Raw genomic sequence first — 26,278 nt, forward strand, 5'->3', positions numbered from 1 at the left:
AAAATTTTGTGCCTAGTTTGGCATACTTGGGTTGACCTAACTCCCACTGTGGACACAGGTAGGTTGGCAGAAGAATTCTTCTGTCTCTCAGAAAGGCGGATGACCTGCAATGATGGAAAAACCTCTTCCGTCGATGTAGGAAGCATCTACGCCACAGTGCTACTGAAGCAGGCAGAGTTGCAACTGACCAACTGAGAGAAGAAAATGTATCTCTGAAGTGGCTCTAGAACAAGAATATTTCTAAAAAGAAAAGGCTATTGGAAAACACAGGGATTATAATAGGGGTGACAATGAAACCAGTCTAAAGATTACACCCCCGACCAAAGAACCTTTAACCAAATTTACTATGGCCGATATTCACTTAAAACTTATACCGGCATTACTATGTCAGTTACAAGTGTGATTTTTTTTAACCAACATATGGTTGTGCCGGTATAAGCCCTAATCACTTATAGGCACACAAGTTCTTCTGCTGGTATAGCTTATGTTTTATGCCAGTATAAACTGCATCTCCACTAGGAGGGTTTGCCGGTTGCAGGCAAAAGGCCAGTGATTCTGGAACAAGCTTTGTTAAGGGCCTCAAACTGGCTCCAAGACAGGGCTCGATAACTTTATGGAGGGACTGGTAGGATGAGATTGCCTACAACGGCATGTAGCTGATCTGTGGTTGCAGTTAGCAAATATCTCCAACGGCTGGAGATGGGACACCAGGTGGGGAGGGCTCTGAGTTACTATAGAGAATTATTTCCCAGATGTCTAGCTGCTGGGTCTTGCCCACATGCTCAGGGTCCAACTGACCCTGGGGTCAGGAAGGAATTTCCCCCAGCTCAAATTGGCAGAGATCCCACTCTCCTCTGCAGCATGGGGCACGGGTCACTTGCAGGTTTAAACTAGCATCAATGATGTATTCTCTGTAACTTGACGTCTTTAAATCATGAGTTGAGGACTTCAGTAGCTCAGCCAGAGGTTCTGGGTCTATCACAGGGTGGGTGTCTGAGGTTTGGGGGCCTGCGATGTGCAGGAGGTCAGACTAGATGACCTTGATGGTCCCTTCTAGTCCTAAAGTCTATGAGTATGTCAGCTCCTTTTTGGTATCCAGGACCCGTTTTGATTCATTCTAGACTGTTGAGAAGACATTTTCTCCCCAGTCCAAGTTAGATATTTTCACTGGGTAAAACAGAGCCATCTCAGTTGGGGTCAGAGATCCAGAGTCACCATGCAAAGCTGAAAGGACTCTCTTTTCTCCCCTCTGGTGCAACATCAGACAGGCTGGACTCCACCCCATGCTGGGGGTCAGCAAAAGGAGCCTGCCAATATTACTTATTATTTGTATTGTGGGGATGCCTAGGGACCCTAGTCACAGGCAAGATCCCATTGTCCAAAAAGGACTATCCTTAGATGCAGGGTTGGCCTTACGGGTGGGTGACATGGGTGACTGCCGTGGTCAGGGGAGACTCCATAGTCAAGATGCAAGGAGCAGAGCAGGGCGGGCCTGCAGTAAGAGGCCATGGAGGGGGAGGCAGTGGGGGCCAGGGACAATGGGGGAGATGGGTGGGGAGGAGTGGGGAGCCAGGGGTGCCAAAATACAAGTTGGCCCAGGGTCCCAATTTTCCTAAGGCTAGCCCTGCTCTGATGAAGCCAAAAATCCCCTGGGATTTTGCCACTATTTGATCCTACCCATAGCCTCGATTCAGCCTTGAATCTGAACCCAGACCTCCTGGCAGAACGTAACCTCGTGCTGGGTCTGAACACCACCTCCTATAACACGCCCGTTTGCCTACCCCAAGGAGGGGTTTTTAAGAATCAAATAACCTTGTTAAGCCCCGAGCCTGTGTGAAGTGCTCCATCTGCTCATTCGCAGAAGCAGCACACCGAGCAAATGCCCAGGACTTTCTGATCTTCCACACCTGAGTTTGCCATGAGCCAGTTTCTACATTTGGAATGACCATGCAGTCAATGCTTGGACGTGACAAATGCCAACCGGGGCTTGGGTCAACACAGCTCCTGTCCTTCCTTTCTCCAGCCCCTAATATAAAACCCAAACAGAAGTAGGTAGGTAGAGACCTTGGAGGGGGAAGGGATGGAGCCTCCAGCTAGCCAGTTCAGATAGGAATGGGAGGAGGGTGGAGCAAATTTTCTATGCCTTGTAATCCAGTCGTGCTGGTTTGCTTGTAAAAAACAGAACAGCCCAGGAGCACAGCTGCTCACTTCGCACACGTTTACGGTCCAAGGCCAACCATGATGCAGCGGAGAGTCCGGGTGTCCACCGAGAGTCCCAGCTATGCCATCTGTGTGGTGGGCACAGAGGTCTCTGTAGACATCTATGGGTAAGATTCATTTTTCATGCCGGGAGATTTGCTGAGCTTTGGCACTTTCTCTAATCCGCTTCGACTGTCCGAGGCCAATAGGGTGGGGAGCAGCCTCTAGTATTTCGTATTTATTTTACAGATGAGCCCAAATGAAAAACATGGATCTACACTCCCTTGCTGAAACTTGCATCCCGTCTCTGGCCCTCCGGCCCAATTTCCTAGGCAGCTTTAGCATAATGAGAGATCTGGGGTGAAACGCTCCCATTTTCAAAACAGAATCAGACACTTACTGAAACTCAGTGACTAGTTTCAGAGTAGCAGCCGTGTTAGTCTGTATCTGCAAAGAGACAACAGGAGTCCTTGTGGCACCTTAGAGACTAACAAATTTATCTGAGCATAAGCTTTCGTGGGCTTCAGCTCACTTCTTCGGATGCATAGAATAGAACACACAGAGTCACTTTTGAAAATGGGACTTAGGCACTTTTGGAAATTTTCCCTTGGTCTCCTTGCATTATTTCCACTGCTGGAAGGAGACCACAGTCTGGAATCACCTTGTCCCCTAACTGGCTATGTGAGATATTAAAACAGTTCTGAAATGCAGATTCAAACACAGACAGCTGAGACATCTGCAGAGACTAAAGCCAGTGCACGCCCCTGCTAAATGGATGCTATTTCTAGCCATTAGAGTGCTGAGCAGCAACCTCGCTGTGGGAGTGACTTGTAAAGAATTAAACTGGATGAAAGAATAACTATGCCTTCTTCTAAGTGCATAAAAATACATGACTATGCCAGAGTACGTTTTAAGGGATAACTTAAGGAAAAGAAGATTTTCCCGATGCCAAGACCAAGGGTTACTTTACTGTGCAGAAATGAGGCTGTATTTGCTAATGCTGTTCCATTATGACGATTTAATAACATTTGTACTGAAATAGTGCCTCCGGGCAAACCAAGCTGTGAACCTGTTTTGCTAGATGTTGTTCTACACGTGATTATTAAAAGTATTTCTATGACTGAAGCCTCAGTCTTGGACCGGGACCCCCACCGTGCTAGGTGCTGTACAAAAAGATTGTTCCTGTTCTAAAGCGCTCGCCGTCTAGGTAACACGACGGTCGACATTTAAAGGTCAACATTAACCTGTTGTTGCCTTATTGTTACCCAAGAGCCATGGCGGTGCAGGAGCCCAGACTGGGATGGTGAGAATTTGACTGCAGGTGCTGCAGGGGCGGGGGTAAGAGTGGAGGTTGAGGGTTAAAGATAAAGATAGAGCATAGGTGGGGCGCCAGGCCCTGGCTGGCTGGGAGCTTCCACCCTTACTAGCAGCCCTTTTCTGCCTTTCACAATCATGGCAGCATTCAGTCCTGCTGCCCGACAGGCGCTGCGGCCCAGATCCATTGAAATCAACAGGGGTTAGGCACCTCGCTGTGTTTGAGGATCTAGGCCTGAGTAAATAGACGACTTCCTTCTCCCCCAAGCACGTACAATAAAACCAGGAGAACACATGCACGTCTGGCACCAAGCCTTGATTCCTCTCTTCCATCTCCATCCACTTCCTTTGGCAGCCACGGCCTCAGACTTCAGGAGGGAATTAAAAAAATAATAATAGAACAACTCGAAACCATCCAGTGGTGGAGGCAGTTACCCGTGTAACCACGCAACCTTACTAGAATCACCCTCCTCCTTCCTTTCCCCATTCCCTTGAGTCATTGGCATGGCTACTACCTTATGTAAACTAATCAGCATTATTTACATTGAGAACATATGACTAAGGGAACATGAGCAACATACTGGTCTGAGAATCACCTCGTAAAGCAGGGGTGAGCAAACTTTTTGGCCTGAGGGTCGGGGGCCAGAATCAGGCACAAAGCATTTAGCTTTAGAGCAAAGATGGTTCTTTTGCACAAAAAAATAAATTGGAGTGGAATCTTTAAATCTGAACCAAGGTCAGAGCTGTGTCCTGTAACAGCTGATGTCACTCACAGATTCCAAGGCCAGAAGGGACCAGTGATCTTTCTAGTCAGACCTCCTGGATAATACAGGCCAGAGAAGTACCCCAAAATTTTTCCTAGACCAGATCTTTTAGAAAAAACATCCAATCTTGTTTTTAAAATGGTCAGTGATGGAGACCACGGCTCTATTTGCTACTTAGAGGTCAATGCGATTGCAACATCAGCAACATCAATGGGTTCTTCAGACTTTGCTTCCAAGTGGTGGTTGTCAGTTAGGTGCATGCGCATGCTCTCCCAGCCCTGTGCAGATCGGTGGTTCAGCAGGCCTCGATAGCACTACCCAGAAAGAATGACCACTGGCATGGTTCGGGGACAAAGGCTCTCGGCCAGGTTTACCATCCCAGCGTCCTGGCTCCATGGTTACAGGTACACTAACATGAGTGCCCTGTGGCAAGGAGCAGCTCAGCATCAGGACTTTCTGCTGTCCCCTAGGCTGCACAAAGGGTTAAGGCAAGGTACCCTGGCATTTATAGGCTGAGACAAACAATTTACATACCATCTTATGGGTTTCATGACATCTGCTTGTTAGATCCCCTCGGCCCTAGATCCATGTGTCTGGGGGCAAAACATCCCTATTCATCACTTCTGTTAAACTTTCTTATCTCGTGCTAAGTCAGGAGGTCTGTAGCAAGGCGGGCTGACTCACCAGCACAGCGCTTCCTGCTGGTCATCTGGGAATTAGCTCTCTCAGCCCTGAAGTGCCCTCTGCAATCTCTTTCTCCCCCACATATAGGCCCCATGTCCCTCCTGGACCACGGTGCCCCTTACCTTGGGATGCTGCCCCTCACCCAGGGAACCCCACGCCCCTTAGCCCACCTTGCCTCAATGACCCACTGCCAGTCTTCACCTAGCCCCATCCCTCAGGGGCAAACTGCAGTCTGAAGTGGCCACTCACCAGTGGCTAGGTGGTTGGACCTGTTGCCTTTCCCTGCAGCCCCAGTACCTCCTTAGGCTTTCCTGTCAGGCCTCAGCCTGGAAGGTCACCAGGCCTGAGCTCCCCAGCTCAGCCTTCCCCTTCCCCAAAACTGCTCTGTTGAAGGTACCCTGTGCTCCCTGGCACCCTAGTCTTTCCCACCCCAAGGCTAGAGTGAGACTGCCTGACTCCTAGCTCGCAGTCCTCTTTATACCAGCCCTACCGGGCCTGGATTGGCTGCTACCTGCCTTCCCCTGATTGGGTCCCTGGGTCAGCCCTTTCCTAGAGCTGGTTTTAACCCCTTTCTCTCCGGAGCGAGGTGCTCGGGCGCTACAAGGTCCCTGGGTTAATCACACATACCCAGTATCTGTTGCTTCTCAGGAGTTCCTGTGTTTTAGCAACAGTAGCAATACCTTTGCCACGATCATTAATTTGTGACTACATGGCCTCACTTTGGTGCAGAGCCTCTGGTCTAGGCCTCAGGTCTTGCACCAGACCCAGCGCTCCAGGATCTCTCTCTTACTCTCCCCTACACTGGTCATCTCATCATGCATCTTAATTTGAGGGGAATTTCCCCAACTCCTCTGAGAAATTATGAAACCATTTGTTAGTGTCAGTAAAGCATCTGCCCCAAACCTATAAGAATACAGCTTTGAATACATAAAAGGCCAGACCCTCATGACCATAAAGAAGGTATGATCATTTACAGCAGTTTATGTAGTGGCCCAAAATGTAGAGCTGGCAGAAAAACGGAAAAGTTGTCATGAACAATTTGGTATGTTCTACGGTGTTTCTGCTTTGCAGGCTCCAAAATTGAACTATTTTCCCCCCAAAATCATGAAACTTTTTCAAAATGTTTTTAAATGCATCTCCCAGGCCCTCCCTTCCTCACTGGTGCTGTTGAATGCAATTAAATGAATGACATCCAGGATTCTTTTTTCTATTTTTTCAATTCCCGCCCCCCTCTCCCCCCCGCCATTTTCCTTTTGCTTCTCTGTAACTTTTCACACTTTCTCTAACCTTGGGAAAGAAAGAAAAGAGAGGAAAAAAAAAGGAAAGGCAGGGGGTAAAAAATCAAAATCAGGCTATTTTAAATTTTAAGTTTTGGCAAAAATCTAGAAGATTCGTGATATTTTGTTTAATGCTTTTGGTCTGGGGAAAGGGCCATATTCTGCTGAAAAATTGCTTCATACAAATGTCAGCCAGTTTGACTAAGATATCATAGGATGCAATCCCACTTTTCCATCCTCTTCCCTGCAGGGGGCTTTCCCCTCCCTCCCTCTGGGTCTCCGCTTTCATGCCTGCCCATCCACCCAATTCGCCCCCATAGGTGGAGTGGGGGGGGCACGGGAGGGCATTGCTTCCCTGTCCCCCCCTAGACTGCAAGCCTCAGGCAGGCAGCCTGAGTATACAAAGTAAGCAGAGGAGACAAGAGATTTGTCAGGAGCTGCTCCCAGCTTATGTCCCTGGGGAAGGGAGTCAGAGTTTTGTTTATAAATAGAGTGATTAACTGGTGATTAAGATAAGAAAGGGCTGTGAGGGTGTTTCCTAAAGTTAAAATGAGCTATTCCAAGCCTGGTGAACTGCAGAAAGTAAATAGCTTGCAATTGTTGTATTCAAGAGGTAGTAACAAAAGTTATCTTTCTTGGAGACAATAACTGATTGTTCAGACACAGGAAATGCAGTATATCTAATCTACCTGGATGTCAGGAAGGCATTTGATACAGTTCCACAAGAGGAATTATTAGTTAAATTGGAAAAGATGGGAATTAATATGAGAACTGAAAGGAGGATAAGGAACGGGTTAAAAAGAAGACTACAACAGTCATACTGCAAGGTGAACTGTCAGGCTGGAGGGAAGTTGCTGGTGGAGTTCCTCAGCCTTGGGACTAATCTTATTTAACATTTTATTACTGACCTTGGCACAAAAGTGGGAGTGTGCTAATAAAATTTGCAGATGACACAAAATTGGGAGGTATTGCCAGTCCCAAGGAGGACCGGAATACCATACAAGAAGATCCAGATGGCCTTGTAAACTGGAGTAATAGACATGGGATGACATTTAATAGTGCAAAGTGCAAGGTCCTGCATTTAGGCCTGGTCCACACTACAGCGTTAAATCGATTTAACGCTGTACCCGTCCACACTACAAGGCACTTAAAATCGATTTTAAGGGGTCTTAAAATCGATTTCTGTACTCCTGCTCAACGAGAGGAGTAACCCTAAAATCGATATTACTATATCGATTTAGGATTAGTGTGGATGGAAATCGAAGTTATTGGTCCCATTCTTTTACTGAGCTACCCAGAGTGCACCGCTCCAGAAATCGATGGTAGCCTGGGACCATGGACGCACACCACCGAAGTAATGTGCCCTAGTGTGGACATGTAAAATCGATTTTATAAAATCTGTTTTATAAAATCGATTTTATTAATTTCGATTTTACTCTGTAGTGTGGAGGTGGCCTTAGGGTCTAACAATACACTAGATGAGGAGGCTGTGAGTCACCTGGGAAAGAATTACAATGAGGAAGAGACCTGAAGACTTCCTCTGTCGGACCTTATCCCCTGAACCCACTGAATCGAACTGAACTCCATCCTATTCTCATTACTCGGCCCACTTATTTATACCTGTGATTACCTGTAATTCCTGTATGAGCGATGTACCCTCACTGCTTGCTGATTGTACCTTGATTCATCCACCTTAAATCCCCCCATTGGGGATACTGCAGACTGTATGTGTTATGCGCTATCCAATGTCAAAATACTAACATCCTCCTATACTCTGTATGGTACCCCCGATGACTATTAACTGAATTCTCAACGCTCTGTATCATTTATTTTTAAACATTTTCTAATAAAATTTTAAATCTTCCTAGTGAGTCTTGCCCATGTGCTCAGGGTCAAACTGATCATATTTGGGGTCAGGAAGGAATTTCCTCCCAGGTCAGATTGGCAGAGACCATGGGGGTTTCACCTTCTTCTGCAACATGGGACATGGGTCACTTTCAGGTTTAAACTAGTGCAAATGGTGGATTCTCTGTAACTTGAAGTCTTTAAACCTACCACAGGAGGAGTGGGTGGGTGAGGTTCTGTGGCCTGCGATGTGCAGGTCACATCGGATGATCATGATGGTCCCTTTTGACTTTAATAAGGGTATCTCAGTAAGAACAGACATTGCAATTTTAAACTAAGCAGTGTCCCTTAAGTGACTTGCCACAAAATGTCAGAACATGTTCGTATTAGATCTGAGTGGGTCTAATATTGATTTAATTTGCTTTCTTGATATAGGAATTTGATACCGTGCTCCTGTCAGATAGTTCTAAGTTATTATCTGCAAAAAATGCTGGAGTTTTCAGTTGCCTAAGTACAGGGCCGGCTCTAGCCATTTCGCCGCCCCAGACACTGTGGCACATCGTGGGGGCCGCTCTGCCACTCACCGGTCCTGCGGGACCAGCGGACCCTCCGCAGGCACGCCTGCGGGAGGTCCACCGGAGCCGCCTGCCACCCTCCCGGCAACCGGCAGAGCGCCCCCCGTGGCATGCCGCCCCAAGCACACGCTTGGCGCGCTGGGGCCTGGAGCCGGCCCTGCCTAAGTAGCTCCTGGAATCACAGTTAAAGTTGCCCCTCCAATCTGAAAAGGTGCCCCTACTGTCAGGCATGGAATTTGTCCGTCCTCCCAGCAGTCCTGTTGGCCTGACTGGAGCCACCCCACCCCCCCAAATATAGAAGTGAAACTACATCTATGCCCCTCTGGGTTCTTGCTTTTTCACCATTATTCCCCCATTCCTTTGCAGGTCCCTGCTCCCTGGCCACCCTTGCCAAGTTCACTCCCCCAGCCTCCCTATTCCTCTCACTCCACTTGCCCCCTCATCCGGTCCCCACTTCTCCCACCACAAATCCTCCTTATAAGTCTCTCTTAGGTGTGTTAGAGTCCTGGCAACACACAATGTCTCCATACAGCAAATTAGGTTGCTGCCTCTCATATAGGTTGGCAGCAGTAAAAGGCTGCAGAAAGATTTCTCTGCTGGCCACACAAGGTAGTCTGGAGGCCCCAAGGTAGTCTGGAATCAGTGTTCCCATTTAAACTAAAATGAGTAGGCACGTGCCCATTGCTGCCTAGAATGTCCCCTGAAACTTGGGGGGTGGGGGAGGGGGAGTTGATAGGATGCAGCGTCCCAAAGTTAGCATGTTACAGACAAACTCCCGACAATGGCAGGGACCACATAAGAACCCCACCTGGAAGTAATTCACACTGAAAAGTCTATGGCTGTTCTCTTCATGCCTACAAACACACGCGCACTTCGCCAGTCTTCCAAAATTGGCCCCAGAAGCCATGTACTAGTTCTGGCAGCGTGCGATAAATCTGACATTAACACTTCAGCGGTACCCACCAGAAGAGAAGCTATTAGACAGGTTTACAGGTAGATTTAAAATTCTAAAGGAGGCTGAGTGATGACAGATTAATCTCTCTCTTTACGAGTTGCTTCAGGCACTGACATACTCCTGTACAGGGAATAAATCCCTGAAATATTTTTCTTATGGTTAACGTTTACACAGCTTCATTCCTTTTCTTTGGCAAAGGAAAGGAGGGATGCAAATCACATGCAAGACAAAAATGCTTCCCCCTAGCACATTTAGGTGTTAATAGGTTAATTAATGTTCGCAGAGTGCTTTGAAAGTGTGAAGTATCATACATGCTGAGTGCAAAGAATAATTATTGCTTGCAGATGCAAAATCCAGTCCATTTAAATGCCACCTTTTAGCTGAGAATCTCAATCATTAATTTAGCCTCATAAAAAAATCCCATTTGGTCGGGATTAGAGCTGGGAAAAAATTTTCAGACTCAATGCAAAAAAAACAGAAAAAAGAAAAAAAAGCAGATTTGGCAACATCAAGATGTCACGTGAATGAATTTGCGCCAATTTCACTGATGACCCACAGCACAGATGGGAATTTCCTGAGTCTATGGGGATCTTTAGTCAGTGCTTTTATGTGTATACATAGACAGTGAGATGGACAACTCTGATGGGTTCCTTTCTGTCCCAGATCCATCCCAAGTGGTGCCACGTCATTTGATGCCCGTGGTACCTCTGGAGTGAAGGTCTATGTTGTCTACAACCCTAATGCTGTGAAGAAAGCTGCTGGTGCATTGAGATGGACCCTCAATTCTCAGGTGGAGGTCATAGTGTCCATGGACATCCCGAGCAGTACTGTCAATGATAGCAAGGTGTGTGGATTGCTGGGCTTTGAAAGAATCGCATGATCATGCCTGGAAACAGGGGGTCAATCTTTGTGGGTTCAGAAGAAAGGGGCTGTTTTAACTACGGGATGTGGCACAGTTGCAGAGTGCTTGTATGGCAGAAGCACAGCCATCACCCAACTTCTAAAGAACAGAGTCCTAGCTAAATCCGTGTCGTTAACAGCCACAAAAAGACATAGAGGAGAGGAAGGGGGTGTGTGTGAAGGGGAGCGAGGTTGCCCAAATAATGGAGAGAGGAAGAGTTAGCTTGCTGGAAATTCAATGATTGAAAAAGTCTGGTGGCAGACGCCCAGGAGCTGGTGTAAGAGAAGAGGAAACCCTTCTTTCACCTTGGCTCTAACTTGGAGATTAAACTGTGCATGGGCATTGTCTAGATGAGTGGTGCACAAACTAGGGGGGTGCCCTCCAGGGGATGCACAAGAGGTTCTTGGGGGGGAAGGGCGGTGTGCAAAGAAACTGGGATCCCACAGGTCCCAAGAATGCCCTTCCAGCAGCCGCTGCTTTCTGGCTGCCCAGCTCTGAAGGCAGCGTTGCTGTCAGCAGCAGCGCAGAAGCAAGGGATTACTTCAGATTACAAGTAATGGGTGTGTGTGTGAGACAAATTATGTGAATAGCAAGGTGGGGGGGGGAGTGTAACTGGAAAAGCTTGCGCACCACTGGTCTGCATAGCCTGGGGCAGAGAGCCTCCCAGCCCGGGTCGACAGATTCTCTAATAGCAGTGGGCTTCAGAACACCAGCTCCAGGCCAATCCACAACTTCAAAGCACTGAACGCACAGCTGTGCTTAGAGAGTGAACACAGACCCTGCGAGCCTCAGTCTGTTAGCCCAGGCCAGGAGGCTCGCTGCCATGAGCTGAGTACACATGCGCCATAAAGCCAGAAACGACACAGAGGATTCCATGGAATGGGCTTCCTCACCCCCTGTTCCATGGGTAAATTGCCTGGGGTTATAAATCCATCGCCAAGGCCTTTCCCAGCTCCCCTTAGCGTGAATTAGGCCTGTTAGATGAATGACTCACCAACTGAATCATCAACTGCCGTGAGCATGCAGGATGGTCCTACAGCTGATTTATTGAGGGTGGTCTCCATACCCCCACCACCCAACCTCAGCAGATATCAGACATCACGCCTCTCTGAGGGCAATGAAGAGATCACATTCAACAATGGGAGCATGGCATGATATGGACCTTTGCTGGAACTGATCGTGACCAGGCAATGTCTTCACAGGTTAGGATTTCGTACTATGGACAGAAAGAGAATGCACCTATAGAGGGGGCTTGGTTATACCTCACCTGTGTCAGTAAGTATTGTAAAAACAATCGGCTAAATACCCTTGAGACACGCAACCTAGGCAGCAAATGGGAATTAGTTTGTGTGCGTGTATAAATACTGTAACATTTTCTATTTTTCCATCCACTTCATGATAAGCTTTTCAAAGGGAAGAGAGAAATGGATAAGCCTCCTTTCATTACATATATATAAGATATGTGTATGTGTATATATTAAATATAATATGTACAAACATTCCTTTCAAATAAATAAAACAAATGAAGGGGAGATGTTTGTGTTTATGTGTATATTTAATAGATATGCAGTGTATATAATAGGAACCAGTGGTTTTCAACCTGTGGTCCACAGACCTCTGGGATCCGCAGACGATATCGAAGATTTCCAGAGGTGTCTGCACATCCATTCAATATTTTATTGGGGTCTGTAAAAGAAAAAAGGTTGAAAACCCCTGATAAACATATTATACTCCCATAGCCTCACCCTCCCGAAATATATATTTAATGCAGGGAGGCTTTTCAAAAAAGGCACATACAGCAGAACCTCAGAGTTACGAACACCAGAGTAACGAGCTGACCAGCTAACCACACCCCTCATTTGGAACTGGAAGTACACAATCAGGCAGCAGCAGAGACCAAAAAAACCAGATACAGTACTACGGTACTGTGTTAAACCTAAACTACTGAAAAAAATAAGGGAAAGCAGCATTTTTTTCCTGCATAATAAAATTTCAAAACTGAATTAAGTCAATGTTCAGTTTAAAACTTTGAAAAGAATGGCCCTAATGTTTTGTTCAGAGTTATGAACATTTCACCATTCCTGAGGCGTTCGTAACTGAGGTTCTACAGTACATTTGAAAATCCCACCCTAGGAAGCTGACATTTTCCCACCTGCTATGGCTCTCTGAAGTTAGGGTGATGGACACTGGCTTCTCAACCAAAGGTTTGCCCTGGGCTCAAACTCTGGGCATGTATGGGCACTCCCTTAGTCTCCAATTCCACCAGGGCACACAGTGATTCAGCTTCTCCATGTAATGTTCACAGCACACACACAGAGAGAAGCTAGATAAAAAACACATAACTCTCTTGCTGGAAGGCTGCACTGTACCACTACTTTATATCTTAGCATTCAGAATCCTAACACACAAGAACCCAAAACCAGAGTTAAAAAAAGCAGGCTGCTCCCTAAGACAGCGAGGCACAACTCATCCCATCTTACTTTAGGATGGCTCTCTGCAGACTGACTTCTGAAAGACCAGGTTGCAGGCTTCCCTGCAGATCCTCTGAGCCTGCAAGCAGGACCAGGAAGTAGCCACCTCCTCCCCCATTCCCATGCCCTCTGAATGATGCTCCCTTTGTTTCTCCCATTATCTTTTTTTTAATCAGCTCAGTGGACTACCACAGAACCATCATTTAATTAGACCTAATGTCTACTATTGACTAGGGGTCCAGTAAGGAACATATGGTCAGAAATCTGGTGGGGGGGTGGGGAACATTCACTGAAGAAGGGCCCCTTTAAAATATTTCATCACTTCAAGCAAATATTTTGGTGTTTCCATGCCCATATTCTGGAAACAGTTCTTTCTGCTTTCATTGTACTTAATCGTCATTCAACAACAAAAGGCAGATATCAAAGAAACGGGTCAAAGAATCATTGCATCCATGAAATTATTTCTACCCAGGCTTTCCTGCTCAAGGGAGCAAAGATGGGAGTAGACAGATGAAAATCATAGGAAGTGGCAGGAAAAGGCTGGAAGATACAGATTCTGAATGGAGACCTCGGGAATCCTGTTCACCCAACCCTGTCCTGCTGTGTGTGTTGAGGGTGGGAGAGTTGATGCTGTCCAGATATAGATGGGTAGTATTAAGGAAGCATCCAGACATCAATGCTTTCGGCATGGTTATTCTCCTGCCGTCTGGGACCGGGGCTTCCTTCTCCCTTTGTGATTTCAGATGTCTCTCTGGACACCGACATGGATCGCAGCGGGATGGTGAAGAGCAATGGAACCAACAAGGTAATGAGACTTAATTCATATCTGTAAGTAAGGAGTAAGGTAAAGCATTCGGCATGGAAACACTCTGGGTGGATCCACTTCCAGTGGGCACTAGCAATCAGAAGCTGACAGTGACAAAGGCTGTGTGTGGAGACAGACTGTTTTCTGGATCTCTGAAGAAGCCAACTTAGTCCCAGTATCGTTTTTCCATGTCCTACCGCTGTGAAACCATGACATTGCCCCTGTGCAAAATTCTCCTCCCTGCTACTCCAGTGCAGAGTCAGGGGTCCGGAGGGCAGAAGTAGCATTAGAGAAAATAATTTGGCTCCCAATCTTTTTCCATCAGGCTTGAGATTTGCTGTGGGGTCCAGCTTGCTCCATGCCTGGGTCAAAGAGTCGGATGCCCAAGTTCCCCGTGAATGTGTTTTCATGGAACAACACAGGGACAGATTCACCCTGGCTGCTCTCCTGTAGGGACACTCCCAAGGGAGGGCAAGTAGCTTCTGCTTTCCTTCAAACCATGTCTACACTAGAAAATAACCAATCATGGGTTAACTCAGGTTATGTCTACATTAGCACTTTTGTTGGTACAGCTTATGTTGCTCAGGGGTGTGACCCCCCCGCCCCCACGAGCGACATAAGTTTCACTGACAGAAGCACCGGTGTGGACAGCACAATGTTGGTGGGAGACGCTCTCCCGTCGATATAGCTATTGCCGCTCTGTGGGAGTGGTTTAATTATGTTGACGGGAGAGTCTGTCCTGTCGGCACAGAGTGGCTCTGTGGGAGATCTTAGAGCAGTGCTGTAAGCTCTCCAGTGTAGACGTGACCTAATTTGGGTTAAAATGCCAGTGTAGACTTAGCAGTTGTAGTTTTCATACGAGTTTAATGCGGGGCTGAGATCATGTGTTAAAACTACAACTAACTCTCTGGCTTAGATTAGGGTTTTTTCCCATTAGCCTGTTAACATGTTAACATCTATTTTCCTAGTGTAGACATGGCTCTGGGGTTTTGCCAGCCAGGGGCACCCTTAGAGTATGTCTGCACTGCAGTTGTAGGGTGACCAGACAGCAAATGTGAAAAATCGGGACAGGGGTTGGGGGTAATAGGAGCCTGTATAAGAAAAAGACCCCAAAGTCAGGACTGTCCCTATAAAATCAGGACATCTGGACACGCTATGCAGTTGGGAGGTTTGATTGCTAGCTCCGCCCACCCAGGACCCCCTGGGTACATGCGTGAGTGGCCACCGAGAGTCCTGGCCAGATGGGGCCAGTCCATGCAGCCAGCCGTGCTGCTGCGGCTTCCCAGCTATTGTTTCTTGAGCTAGCTTTGATCTCAGGAACGTCTCCTCGTGCAGCATCACCTTCCCCGCATGTGGGAGACGGGCCCGTCACTGGAGGCTGCTCTCTGGATGTGCTGACTTAGCACATCTGCTGTATACGCCTGACCGCACCCCATCACAGGCATGGCCGCTTGCCCGGATCATTGCCAGGGCTGTTAGGGGAGAGGAGAGGAAGGGTGAAGAGGAAGAGGGAATTCAGGCTCACCAGCCTGGTCAGTGTTTGTACCAGATCCCTTTGTGTTTCCTCTGCAGACGAAATGGACGTGGGGCCCTGAAGGGCAGGGAGCCGTGCTGCTGGTGAACTGTGACAGGGACAGCCCAGGTGCCAAGGATATGGACAGTGCTTACCAGTATGTGCAGTCGTATGCAGGTACTCACAGGGAACAGACCTCTGCTCTGGGCCAAGCGTTAGACAGGTGCAGGGTGAGCCAGGCCAGGCCAGAACTAGATTGATATTTCCTGGGCCAACTCTGTCAGTGCTACCACTACGATTCCAACGCAGGTGAAGTGCGTTTCAGTGCGTAACACCCGGCGATGGGATCGGACAGTCCCTCGACTCACGCCTCCAACCACGGCTCCTTGTCTTTTGTTGGGAGGGGTTGCGGGGGGCATCCCCTTTTCTCTGCACATCTCCCCCTCCCCCCTTAGGGCTCAGCTACACAGGGAAGCGAGTGAACAACAGCTAGCGCAGGTATGAGTGTAAGTGCCGCAGGTATTCTGCACTAACCCCCCCCATGTCGATGCGCCTCTTCCTCATGAACAGTGCCTTTTATGCAGTGTGGCTTAATCCACTTTGGACGTGTACTGACCTAACCTGCACAAAGGCACTCACTCATAGTGCGTAACTGGCGTGTCCACACAGGAAACTTGGCTGGAACCGCTATTTGGCTATTCTGCACTAATTAGGGGGGACTTTCCCCCCATGTAGACAAGCCCTTAGATGCTATCCTGGCTGGGAAAACAAACCGAGTAGACAAACAGAAGTGAGAGTCTAATATCTAAACCTTGTGGCTTCAAAAGAGGCTCCAATTTTCAACCATTGACCCATGCAAGCAGTGACCTGTCCCTGCTGTTCCTAGGCAGAGGCATAGCAGGTGGCTCTGCATGCTGCCTTTGCCCACAAGCACCGCCCCCGCAGCTCTCATTGGCTGGGAACCACAGCCAATGGGAACCATGGAGCTAGTGCTCGGGGTGGGATGGGGGCAGCGTGCAGAGCTGCCTGCTGCACCTCCGCCTAGGAGCAGCTGGGAGAGGTTGCTGTTGTGGGGAGCTGCCTGAAGTGAGCGTCCCCTGAATCCGGCACCCCACACCCCCTCCTGTGCACCAACCCGTTGCCCCAAGCCCCTTTCTGCACCCAAACTCCCTCCCGGAGCCTGTGGCCCGCACTCCCTCCCGTGCCCATAGGTGCCGACTTTCACTGTTCCCGGTGGGTACTCGACCCCACCCCCACCCCTGGCCCCGTCCCTGCACTGCCCTTGCCCTGCCCCATTCCACCCCTTCCCCCAAGTCCCCGCCCCTGCCCCGCCTCTTCTCAGCCTCCTCCCCTGAGCACGCCCTCCCTCCTGGAAAGTCTTAAATCCAGCTAAACAGCTGTTTGGCGGCAGGAAGCGCTGTGGGAGGTAGGCAGAGGAGTGGGGACGCAGCGCACTCGGGGGGGGGAGGAGGTGGGGCAGGTGGTGAAGGGAGCTTGGCTGCCATTGGGTGCAGGGCACCCACTAACTTTTCCCCCTAGTGCTCCAGCCCCGGAGGCACCCACGGAGTCACTGCCTATGCCTGTGCCCTAACCCTCTGCCAGTCCTGCACCAACCGGACTTTCAACGAAGATCAGAAATGCTGGTTTATAGAACTTTCCAGTTGGTGAAGTGCCAGATAAAACAGCTTTTACTGTATAATAAAAAATAAACATAAAGTGAGCACTATACACTTTGTACTCTACGTTGTAATTGAAATCAGTATATTTGAAAATGTGAAAAACATCCAAAAATATTGAAATAAATAGCATTCTATTATTGTTTAACAGCGCGATTAATTGGGATTCATTTTTTTAAATCGCTTATCAGCCCTAGTAGCAATAATATAAAATCATAGCAAGCTGCCCATATAATCTGACAGCCAGATATAAGCTCAGTATAAGCTCTGTATCTAGACACACACTGCGAAAGTCAAAATTTCAAGGCTTGACATTGAAAACCTCAACAGGTCATTGTAATAAGCTACTTGTCTTCACTTTCAAGGCCTTTCACAACATATTCCCCCACCCACTCTCCCAGCAGCTCTCATTCAATATCAAAAGGTTGACTCTCACCTCCAATCAGCCCATGATGGCAGCCTCCTTCGCTCACTTGCTAAATTTTCAAACCAGCACCTTCATGCTTTCTCCAAGGCTGCCCCTCATGCTTGAGAGAAGCTTCTCATAGACATCTGCAAAACTAACTCATTCTCCTGCTTCAAACCCTTCTTAAAACTCCCCTCTGCCAGAAGCCTACAGAAAACTGGACAACTGCTGGGCTGCTGCTCTTCTGAGACCACTGCCTGTCACATGACCAGTGTTGTTTCACTGTTTCCTTGTAATCCCTCATCTTATTGTGGTCTCTTGTCTCATACTTGGACTATGAGTTCTTTGGGGGACAGGCAGCTTTGTCTCTTTGTACAGCTCCTAGCACAATGGTCCATGACTGGGGCTTCCAGGCATTATGAGAATACAAATAATAATGGTGGCCAATGCCTATCTCTTCTCTTTCCAAGATCTTGAAGACATGTCACTTATGATCCTGAGGACCCAAGGCCCCAGTGCTATCTTTGCTGACTACAAGTTGGTTCTTCATATTTCTGTGGCTGATGTGAATAAAGTGAGAGTTTTCCACGCTAGTGGTGAGTATTTAGCCTTCCTGTCTATCTAGGGGCTTGGGTGGCCCCATCACCAGAATATCTGAGCCACTCTTATATATTAATAAGTTTAGGTGGAATTTGCTTGAGTGCCTACATGAACTAGATCCTTGAAAGTCAACAGGGCTCGGATGACTAAGCAAAACTAGACAAAAAACAGATGTTTTGATTTGCTGAAAATTTCTAAACATAAAAAACAAGTTTTGGGTCAAATGAAATGTTTAATTCAACCCCAAATAAAATGTTTCTTTCATTTTTGAATATTTTCTAACTTTCGGAAAAACTTGGAAATAAAATTAAAGAAAATTTCAAACCGGAAAAGTCATTTTGAATCAGAAAACTGAAAAGTTTCATTTTGAAAAGGTCAAAATCCAGAATTGTGGATTTTTTTGACTGAAACAATTCAGTGAAAAATTGACACAAATTGGCAACGTGCTTCAGTGTCGCCTAATCTGGATTTTTTGCTGGAAAAACGTTTTGCCTCCAAAACATCCCCCAGTTCTATTTCTAAGGGTACGTCTACACTACCCGCCGGATCGATGGGTAGTGATCAATCCCTGATCGCTCTGCTGTCGACTCCTGTACTCCACTGTGGCAAGAGGCGGAAGCAGAGTCGATGGGGAAGTAGCGGCAGTGAGGACGCAAGGTAAGTCGACCTAAGATATGTCGACTTAAGCTACGCTATTCTCATAGCTGACGTTGCGTATTTTAGGTCGATTTCCCCCAATGTAGACCAGGCCTAAGACATTGTTCCACCATCTGTCTCCAATACCACATGAAGCAGGAATGTACCAACCCCAACGGAGGCGCTTAGAAATTAAGGACCGGACTGGTAAATGCTTTACGCTGCCAACAGTCCCCCTCCTTGTGTGAATAATGGATCAGCAGTGTGAGCAAGGAGTTTAAATCTGGCCTCACTGCCTCGCTCAGGGACAAGAAGTCTGTGGGTAGAGTAGTGTAGCTGCAGAAGCGTGGGCTATTCACCTGAGTACAAACCTGTAGGAACATATATGGGGCAGCTCCCTCCAGTCGCCTTGGCTACACTGCTGTCTTTTAGCATGCTACCTCAGGTGAGAGTTAGCACAAATAGTTCTGCATGAACTGGGATTCACACCCCTAGCTCCTAGTGTAAACGGTACCCTGTGGCCGAACCAGAAACAGAATCCATCTCTCCGGAGCCTTAACTACAAGACCATCCTTCCTCCATGGCAGTCTCTTGAAGTCCAGTGATCTGACAATACATTCAGCACATAACTCTATAGCTCTTAACAGTCAATATCATTCGACATCTGGTTTCTCTGGTTTTGTAATTTTCCTGATAATTTAGGCATTTCGTGTCATTTTACTTTTCTGTTCCTTCGACTCGTTTTTCCTGTACAATTTGATGTCCTCCGATTTCAAAGGTATTTCCTGTCCTCTAAGCATCTCTGCATTCTCTTGCGTTAGCCCTTTTAGAAGATTGGGTTACAGAACAGTTTGGGTTATTAAAAAAAAGAATAATGCTTTGTTTGAAGCAGCCTGCTCAAATTTCAGAGGGCAAGGTCTGCTTCTCACACCAGCTCGTCTCTGACGATTAACTGCGTTTGACGTTCCATTAGGCATTTCTAAGCTTGCCTGGGCAGGCCTGACTGCCTACAGAGCCCAAATACATATGAGTGGTGGGCACTGCTCTGCCACATGACTGCCAACCCGCCCACTCCACCAAATCATGATGCAAGTCAGTTTTTGCAGGACAAACTTAGAGCTGGGCAGTGTGACCCAGGGGAACAAATACACGGCAGGTATCCAGGATTGCCCACGTTCCAGTCCTGGCACTGCTACTGACTCATTGTGTGAATTTGGATATTAGGAAACACTATTTCACAAGGAGGGTGGTGAAGCACTGGAATGGGTTCCCTAGGGAGGTGGTGGAATCTCCTTCCCTAGAGGTTTTTAAGGTCAGGCTTGACAAAGCCCTGGCTGGGATGATTTAGTTGGGGATTGGTCCTGCTTTGATCAGGGGCTTGGACTAGATACCTCCCGAGGTCTCTTCCGACCCTGATATTCTATGATTCTATGAACTTGGGCATGACACTTAGATCAAAGCTGGGCACCTCGCTGGGCAAACAGATTCTTATTTCAACACCTAAATCCATGGCTGAGCGCTGAGCCCCTGTGGCTCCCATCCAAAATGAGGCCATGGATTTAGGGGACCAACTTTAGACAACTCGCACTTGAAAATTTTGGCTGCAGGGTGTACAAAGGAATATTGACTGTATCCACTGGTTAATGCAGGAGATGCTCTCCTTTGGTATACACCACCTTCTTCCCACCTTCCCCTGGCTGCCCCATCCACCCTAGTGTGTATAATGTCCCATTCACACTGTGGTGTATATTCCTTCCTGTCCCTAGGCAGTGGCTCACTCGCCCAGTACAAGCATGTGCTGGGGTCGGATAAACGCTCCTATGTAGTGGACCGTTCCAGCGGACAAGAAGAGGACACCTTCTACGTGGAGGGATTGGCCTTCCCGGATGCTGACTTCTCAGGGCTAGTTTCCTTCCACGTCACGCTACTGGAGGTCTCCGATACGGTACAATACACTCTTGGACTCTGGGCAGTACAGAGAGATGCTTCTAGCATGCTTCAGCCAGTGGAAGGATGATCACATAGGGAGGCAAGGATCAAGGACACTGCCCCCACGGGGTTCCCCAGGCCAACATAGTCCCCTTCCCCAGGAGAAGGGTTTCGGAAAGACCAAAAGGCTCAGACAAATTAGAAACAACTCCGAATTTCCAGCCTCCCAGCTCTGGCCATGACTTTCACTGTGTTGAACAGGAGTTCCCAGAACCTGAGCTTTTGGTCAGTTGCTCAGAGAGGAACCTTCCCTTGGGAGCACTTTTTGAGCACATCAGGAAGCATAAAACAGAATAAAGTCAATTAAACCAGCCTCTCCCAGATGCCCTGTGAGGTAGGCTGGCCTGTGACACTCATCTACCCCCCTGCAGCCAAATCTGGCACCCCCACCGGGATCTCCGTGAGGAGAACCTGCTCTAACCCCAATTAATAACTTTCCCCTGGACAGTTTGGTGTTTTCCATGGCTCTCCCCTCGAACCCTGTTCTGGCTGAAAGGAGGGGGCTGCTGGCTGAACCCTGAGTCTGAATGACCATCATTTTAAAGGGTCATAAACACTACAATGTTTTAATGTGTTTGTTGCCAGCTTGTGATGTGTGATTAGGGATCCGCGTTTGTCACGGAGGTCACAGGAAGTCACGGAGGTCATGTTTGTCATGGGAGTGGCCACAGCTCGGTGGGTCCCAGCACAATCCCAGGGCAGCTGGAGCAGCGGCTGACTCCCAGGGGCTCCCCCACAACGGTGGCTGGAGCGGCAGCGAGGTCCCCAGGGCTTTCCTCCCCCTGGAGGCTGGAGTGGCAGTGGGTCCCCCACCCCACAACAGGTGCCGTGGGCCCCCCAGGGCTCCCTCCCTGCAGCTGGTGCCATGCCCCCCCGCCCCAAGATTCAATCAGGGGTATTTATGGTATATGTCACAGATAGGTCGTAGGCTGTGATTTTTTTGTTTCTTGCCCATGACTGGCCCATGACTTTAGCTAAAAATGCCCATGATTAAATCATAGCCTTAGATATGATGGAGGGTTCCCGGCTACTCATGCTGCAGTTAAGGCGCTGCCCCTAACCCCATTCATGTTTCAACATTGCCAGGGCTAGAGATGAGCTCGGTTACACCGGGACAAAGTGTTGCTACTGTGCAGTGAAGCAGGACGCCCTGACCATGTCTATGTCATTAGGTTAGCCAGGCCTCCCAGCAGAGAGGAAACACATGCAGGAGATGTTAAACCAACTCTGCTCTCCCTGGCGAGCCCTTCCAAAACTCAGACTGTGGTTGCAGCCTATTTTCCCATGGGAAGGGGCTTGGAGTGGCGCTGGAGAAGACTGCTCCCTTCCAGTGGGGAAAAGAAAGGGTTAAGAAAAAGCCATGAGAGTGGCCAGGACCACCTGCACCCTGCGTGGAGATGGCCTCCTAAGCGAAGTGGCAGCCATGGAGCTAACTATCAGGTGGCCCTTCTTAGCAGCACACTTGCAATTTAAGGGCGTTTCTGGCCAGGAGCACTCCATCGTCTGCACAGCTTGCTCTGCCGTTCCGTTTCCATAAGTCCCGTCACTGCTGCGGTGCTCCCTAGTGGAGAGTAGTGCACAGCTGGCTTCTGAGTCCTTCATTTCGGAGCCATACTATCAGCCAGCAGCTGTGAATGGTGCTCAGCAATCTCAGACGTGAGTCCTCTTGCCCCTTCAGAGACCGAGTTTTGCTTTTGCTCGGCGCTTGGTGACTTTCGTCTCTTGTTGCCTGTAGAACGCACCAGACACCCCCATTTTCACAGACACCGTGGTCTTCCGGGTGGCCCCATGGATAATGACGCCCAACACCCTGCAGCCTTTGGAGGTTTTTGTCTGCAGGTGAGAGTGATACGACTGATCATTTCAGTCACCACTTGGCATTGGAGTGGGGTGGAGTCACGCTGCTTCCGCAGCTCAGAAAATCACAGAGGGAACATGTGTATCACACTCACACACTGTGCTCCGCATCCCGGTACAATGGCCTGTATGCAGGAGAACAATCTTCTACTGGTACCAACTAACGGACTTGCTCCTTTAGTTCAAGTATTACAGGTGTGTGTGCTACAGACCCGAAGATTTTCCTTGAGTATTGTCCTCCCCCTCCCCCGGCCCCGGACAATCTAGCCCAGTCTGCAGGGGAAGAGTGTTGCAGGCTTGGTCTCCTGTTCTCCCCAGTCCCAGTGGTGAAGAACCTGGACCTGCTGCCACTGGCATCCACTGAAACAGGATGAGGATCAAAGCCCCCCCATTCTTCATGCCGCCATTTTGCAAAGTTTCTCCTTCAACAGGGCACAGTTTAGCTCCTGTGGAAGGAGGAAGCACAGGGCACAGTTGGGGAGCACAGGACACAGTTTGGTTTCTGGCTGGGTCCCTGTGACCCTTCCTCCATAACAAATTGACCCCTCTGCTCCATTTAGGTTCCTCTCTTTACTCATTTTCCTTCCAGCATGGAAAGAGGCTCAAACCCTAATGGGGACTTTTTGGAGGCTATGAGAGCCCTGGTGAGGAAAGCCAACTGCAAGCTGACCGTCTGCCCTGAGGTCGAAAACCGGCGCGACCGCTGGATCCAGGTAATAATACATGGCTTACCTAACACTTTTCACCAGTAGATCAAAAAACGCTTTGTCATGATCTCCATTTTACAGGTGGGGAAACTGAGGCACAGGGAGGCAAAGCCCAAGCTCACCCAACAGGCCAGGGATGAACCCAGGTCTTCCAAGTCCCAGGCCAGTGCTTTGGCCACTAGATCCCACTGCCACTCAGAGTGGCGTATCACTGTGTCACCACGGCTTCCTCAAACCCCAAACCAAGCCAACAGGGATTAGGAACCTTACCTGGGGCCAGAATCAAATAAATAAAAACTGGTGACATTCATCAGTAGGTTGCGTTTTGATCAGTGGTTGGACACTATGTCAATCAGGACTCTACAAATGACGCCAGATAGGTAGCTGGACCCTGCCAACCACCCCTTCGCTGTCTCAGCAATGACTCTCTCAGCTGGCATTACCCGGGGCATGGTTTTCCAGGCACTGGGGGAGAAAGGAAAACCACGCTGTCTTGTCATGTGGGGTCTATTTCATATTCGTGATCCTCTGCTTAGTTAATACAGCCTGAAGGGAAAGGATGAGGGTTCCTAGGCTGTGCAGGAACAGCATGGATCAAGGATGGGATTGAAGGAGGAGAGAGCAAGATCCGGTGTGAGTGGGTAAGATAGGCCCCTCTGGAAGTGCTGACACCCTCAGCTACGTGTGCAAGCTCACACTGTAGCAGCTCTGGAGACCTGCAGTTCAATCCCTAGCGTGTCCGCCACCAGGGCAACCATCACCCAAACACCCCCCCACACATGCTTAGCCCACACCACACATTCCTGCTCGTCAGCGACTGATAGCGCTGCTGCTGCTGCTAAGAGACCTCCTGCCCGCTTTCTCCCCACAACAGGATGAGATGGAGTTTGGCTACGTGGAGGCTCCCCACAAGATGTTCCCTGTGGTCTTCGACTCCCCCCGGGACAGAGGCCTGAGGGATTTTGCTTTTAGAAGGATTCTGGTTTGTAACTATTTTTTGAAATGGCCAAGAACAGACTCTCTCCAGGGTGTTCCTGATCCTGGGTGAGTGAGGTTTGGCCGCTCAGGGTCATCCCGTCTCCTGGAACTCACCGCCCTGGAGAGGGGATGTTGCTCATTTGGGGTCTGCTTGGAGGGTTCCTTCTGGCTTTGGCGAGTTTACTCATTGGGTGTCTAACATGTGCAGATTAGAAGCTTTAAATGCAGAAGCACCGTTCAGCACACATTAATTACAGCACATGGCCGATAAGCAACTAGCATCCATTTAAGAGCCACTGCTCTAACCCTCAGAAAAAGCCTAGTGCTTGCAATAGATGGGTCAGACAATCAAGCGCAGACAGCAGTCTCCTTTTGCTTACCTCCATCGTACAGGGCCACAACCCCCAGGTTAGCCTCTGATGTTCCAGTTTGATGCCAGAGGACGGAATCACTCGTGTTTTACATCTGGCTTCACTCCCTGCAAGGTCTGAACCTACAGACTCAGCAGGACAGTTTGCCCTGGGCGGCCGGTTCTAAACAATGCCAACCGTCAGCCACTATGTCCTGTCCCCCCAAGCCTTTCAGCATAGACTTCTCACTGAAAAAGACACCTCTCTCTTACTGCAACAGAGCCATCCTCCAGAAAGGGCTAGAGAGCCTGGCTGTTCAAGGATTAATCCAAACAGCACTTCACTGAACACAAGACTGAGCCCTGTGCAAAGTTAGAAGCAGAATCGCTTTGCTCTTTCATTTCGCAGTTACGTTACACAAAGAAGAGGCCTGGCCACTCTTACCTGAGCAGGGTGTTTGTGAGCATTTGTCTGCGGTGCTCCAGACCCAAGCGCATTTTGCGAGTGGAGACTGTATTAACTTTCTACGTCCTGTGATGGGAGGAAGGGGCTTGTGTCTATGGATTTTTATACCCTCCCATGCAGCACCATCTGTGCCAGGAACACAGCACCACATCCTCCCACTGAACCTGCTCCACATTCGCTTGGCCTCATATTCTTGGCTGTTGTCTTCGAGTGTTCATGGGCGGTTGGTGCTGGGGGCTCCATATTCCTTCCTCACCTGGGGACGCTAAGGGGGCCACTTGTTTTGATGGCTAAAACAAAAACACTTTTTAAAAAAAGGTGGGGGAGGGGATCCCGGGTTGGAGGGGGGAGGGAGATCCATTGGAGAGGGATGATTGGATGAAATTAAAAAGGGGGCGGAGTCAAGGGACTATAAAACTGATCTCCAACAGCTGCAAGAGTTAGTTCAGGCTGGAGCAGGGGGGAAGTGTGTGATGAATTATTGTTTGTGTGACTATCAATTATTTGCTGTCCGTCATGAAGATGATAAAGAGTCAGTGAGGCAATGAAAGTGTGAGAGCGACTCTACAGCCTGGTGCTTGGGGCACATCCAGAGCATGAGGGAGATGCAAATTTAGATCCCTGTTCTGACATGTTTAATCAGGTCTACAGAGGGGAACAGCAAGGGGGAAAGATAAAGAAAGAAAACTGTCCCTGTGGCTCAGCAGCTAGGCTGCTCTCTAGCAAGGTGAGAAACCTGAGTTCAAATCACTTCTCTACAGCAGGCAAAGCAGGGCACTAAACCTACATTTCTCAGGTCCTGGGCTGGGAGTTATAAGGAGACAAGCTGCTCCTCTGTATTTTGTGAATCTTGGTTTCTTGTTAAAATGCCCAAAATTGAATGAAAATTGGAATCAGGTCAAAGGAAACACATCACCCAACCCCCCTCACAATGTTTTGACTTTTTGATTCACCACACATTCTGAAAAATCTTCATTTTCAGTTCAACCCGAAACAGCTCTTTTTTCCATTTTCTTTGGAATTGCCAGTGAACTGAAAAATCCATCATCTGCCCAGCTGTACTCATCAACCCTTCTCAGCTAGTCACCAGAGGGAGTCAGAGAGCCAAGCTGGACTAGTGGGGCTTCAACTAGCCCAGCCCAGCTATTTCTCCGATTGCTTCTTGTTGCCTTACACCCCTCCCCAGCTGGGAACAAAAGTCCAGAACACCTGGCAATGGATGCCACTTCAGGGAGGTGCCCAAGTGTGAATCTAGATCTAGTGTGATTTGGTTTCACAAAGGAGGTTGCATGCTTACCCTCCAATGATAGG

General features: G+C 48.6%; 1 protein-coding gene across 1 annotated transcript in view; it reads left to right on the forward strand.

Moving 5' to 3' along the window:
• Positions 1 to 2,238: 2,238 nt before the first annotated feature.
• The window catches only part of LOC115636875 (protein-arginine deiminase type-3-like), a 32,969-nt gene continuing 8,929 nt past the window's right edge, over positions 2,239 to 26,278 (forward strand). Inside the window, exons 1-10 of the mRNA XM_030537547.1 lie at positions 2,239 to 2,327; positions 10,277 to 10,457; positions 11,717 to 11,789; positions 13,729 to 13,790; positions 15,363 to 15,480; positions 17,856 to 17,981; positions 20,388 to 20,566; positions 22,346 to 22,449; positions 23,057 to 23,180; positions 24,049 to 24,156. Coding sequence (XP_030393407.1) covers positions 2,239 to 2,327; positions 10,277 to 10,457; positions 11,717 to 11,789; positions 13,729 to 13,790; positions 15,363 to 15,480; positions 17,856 to 17,981; positions 20,388 to 20,566; positions 22,346 to 22,449; positions 23,057 to 23,180; positions 24,049 to 24,156 — 1,164 coding nt within the window. The remainder of the gene's footprint in view (positions 2,328 to 10,276; positions 10,458 to 11,716; positions 11,790 to 13,728; positions 13,791 to 15,362; positions 15,481 to 17,855; positions 17,982 to 20,387; positions 20,567 to 22,345; positions 22,450 to 23,056; positions 23,181 to 24,048; positions 24,157 to 26,278) is intronic.

The sequence above is a fragment of the Gopherus evgoodei genome, chromosome 18, assembly GCF_007399415.2.
Source record: "Gopherus evgoodei ecotype Sinaloan lineage chromosome 18, rGopEvg1_v1.p, whole genome shotgun sequence".
NCBI lineage: Eukaryota > Metazoa > Chordata > Testudines > Testudinidae > Gopherus > Gopherus evgoodei.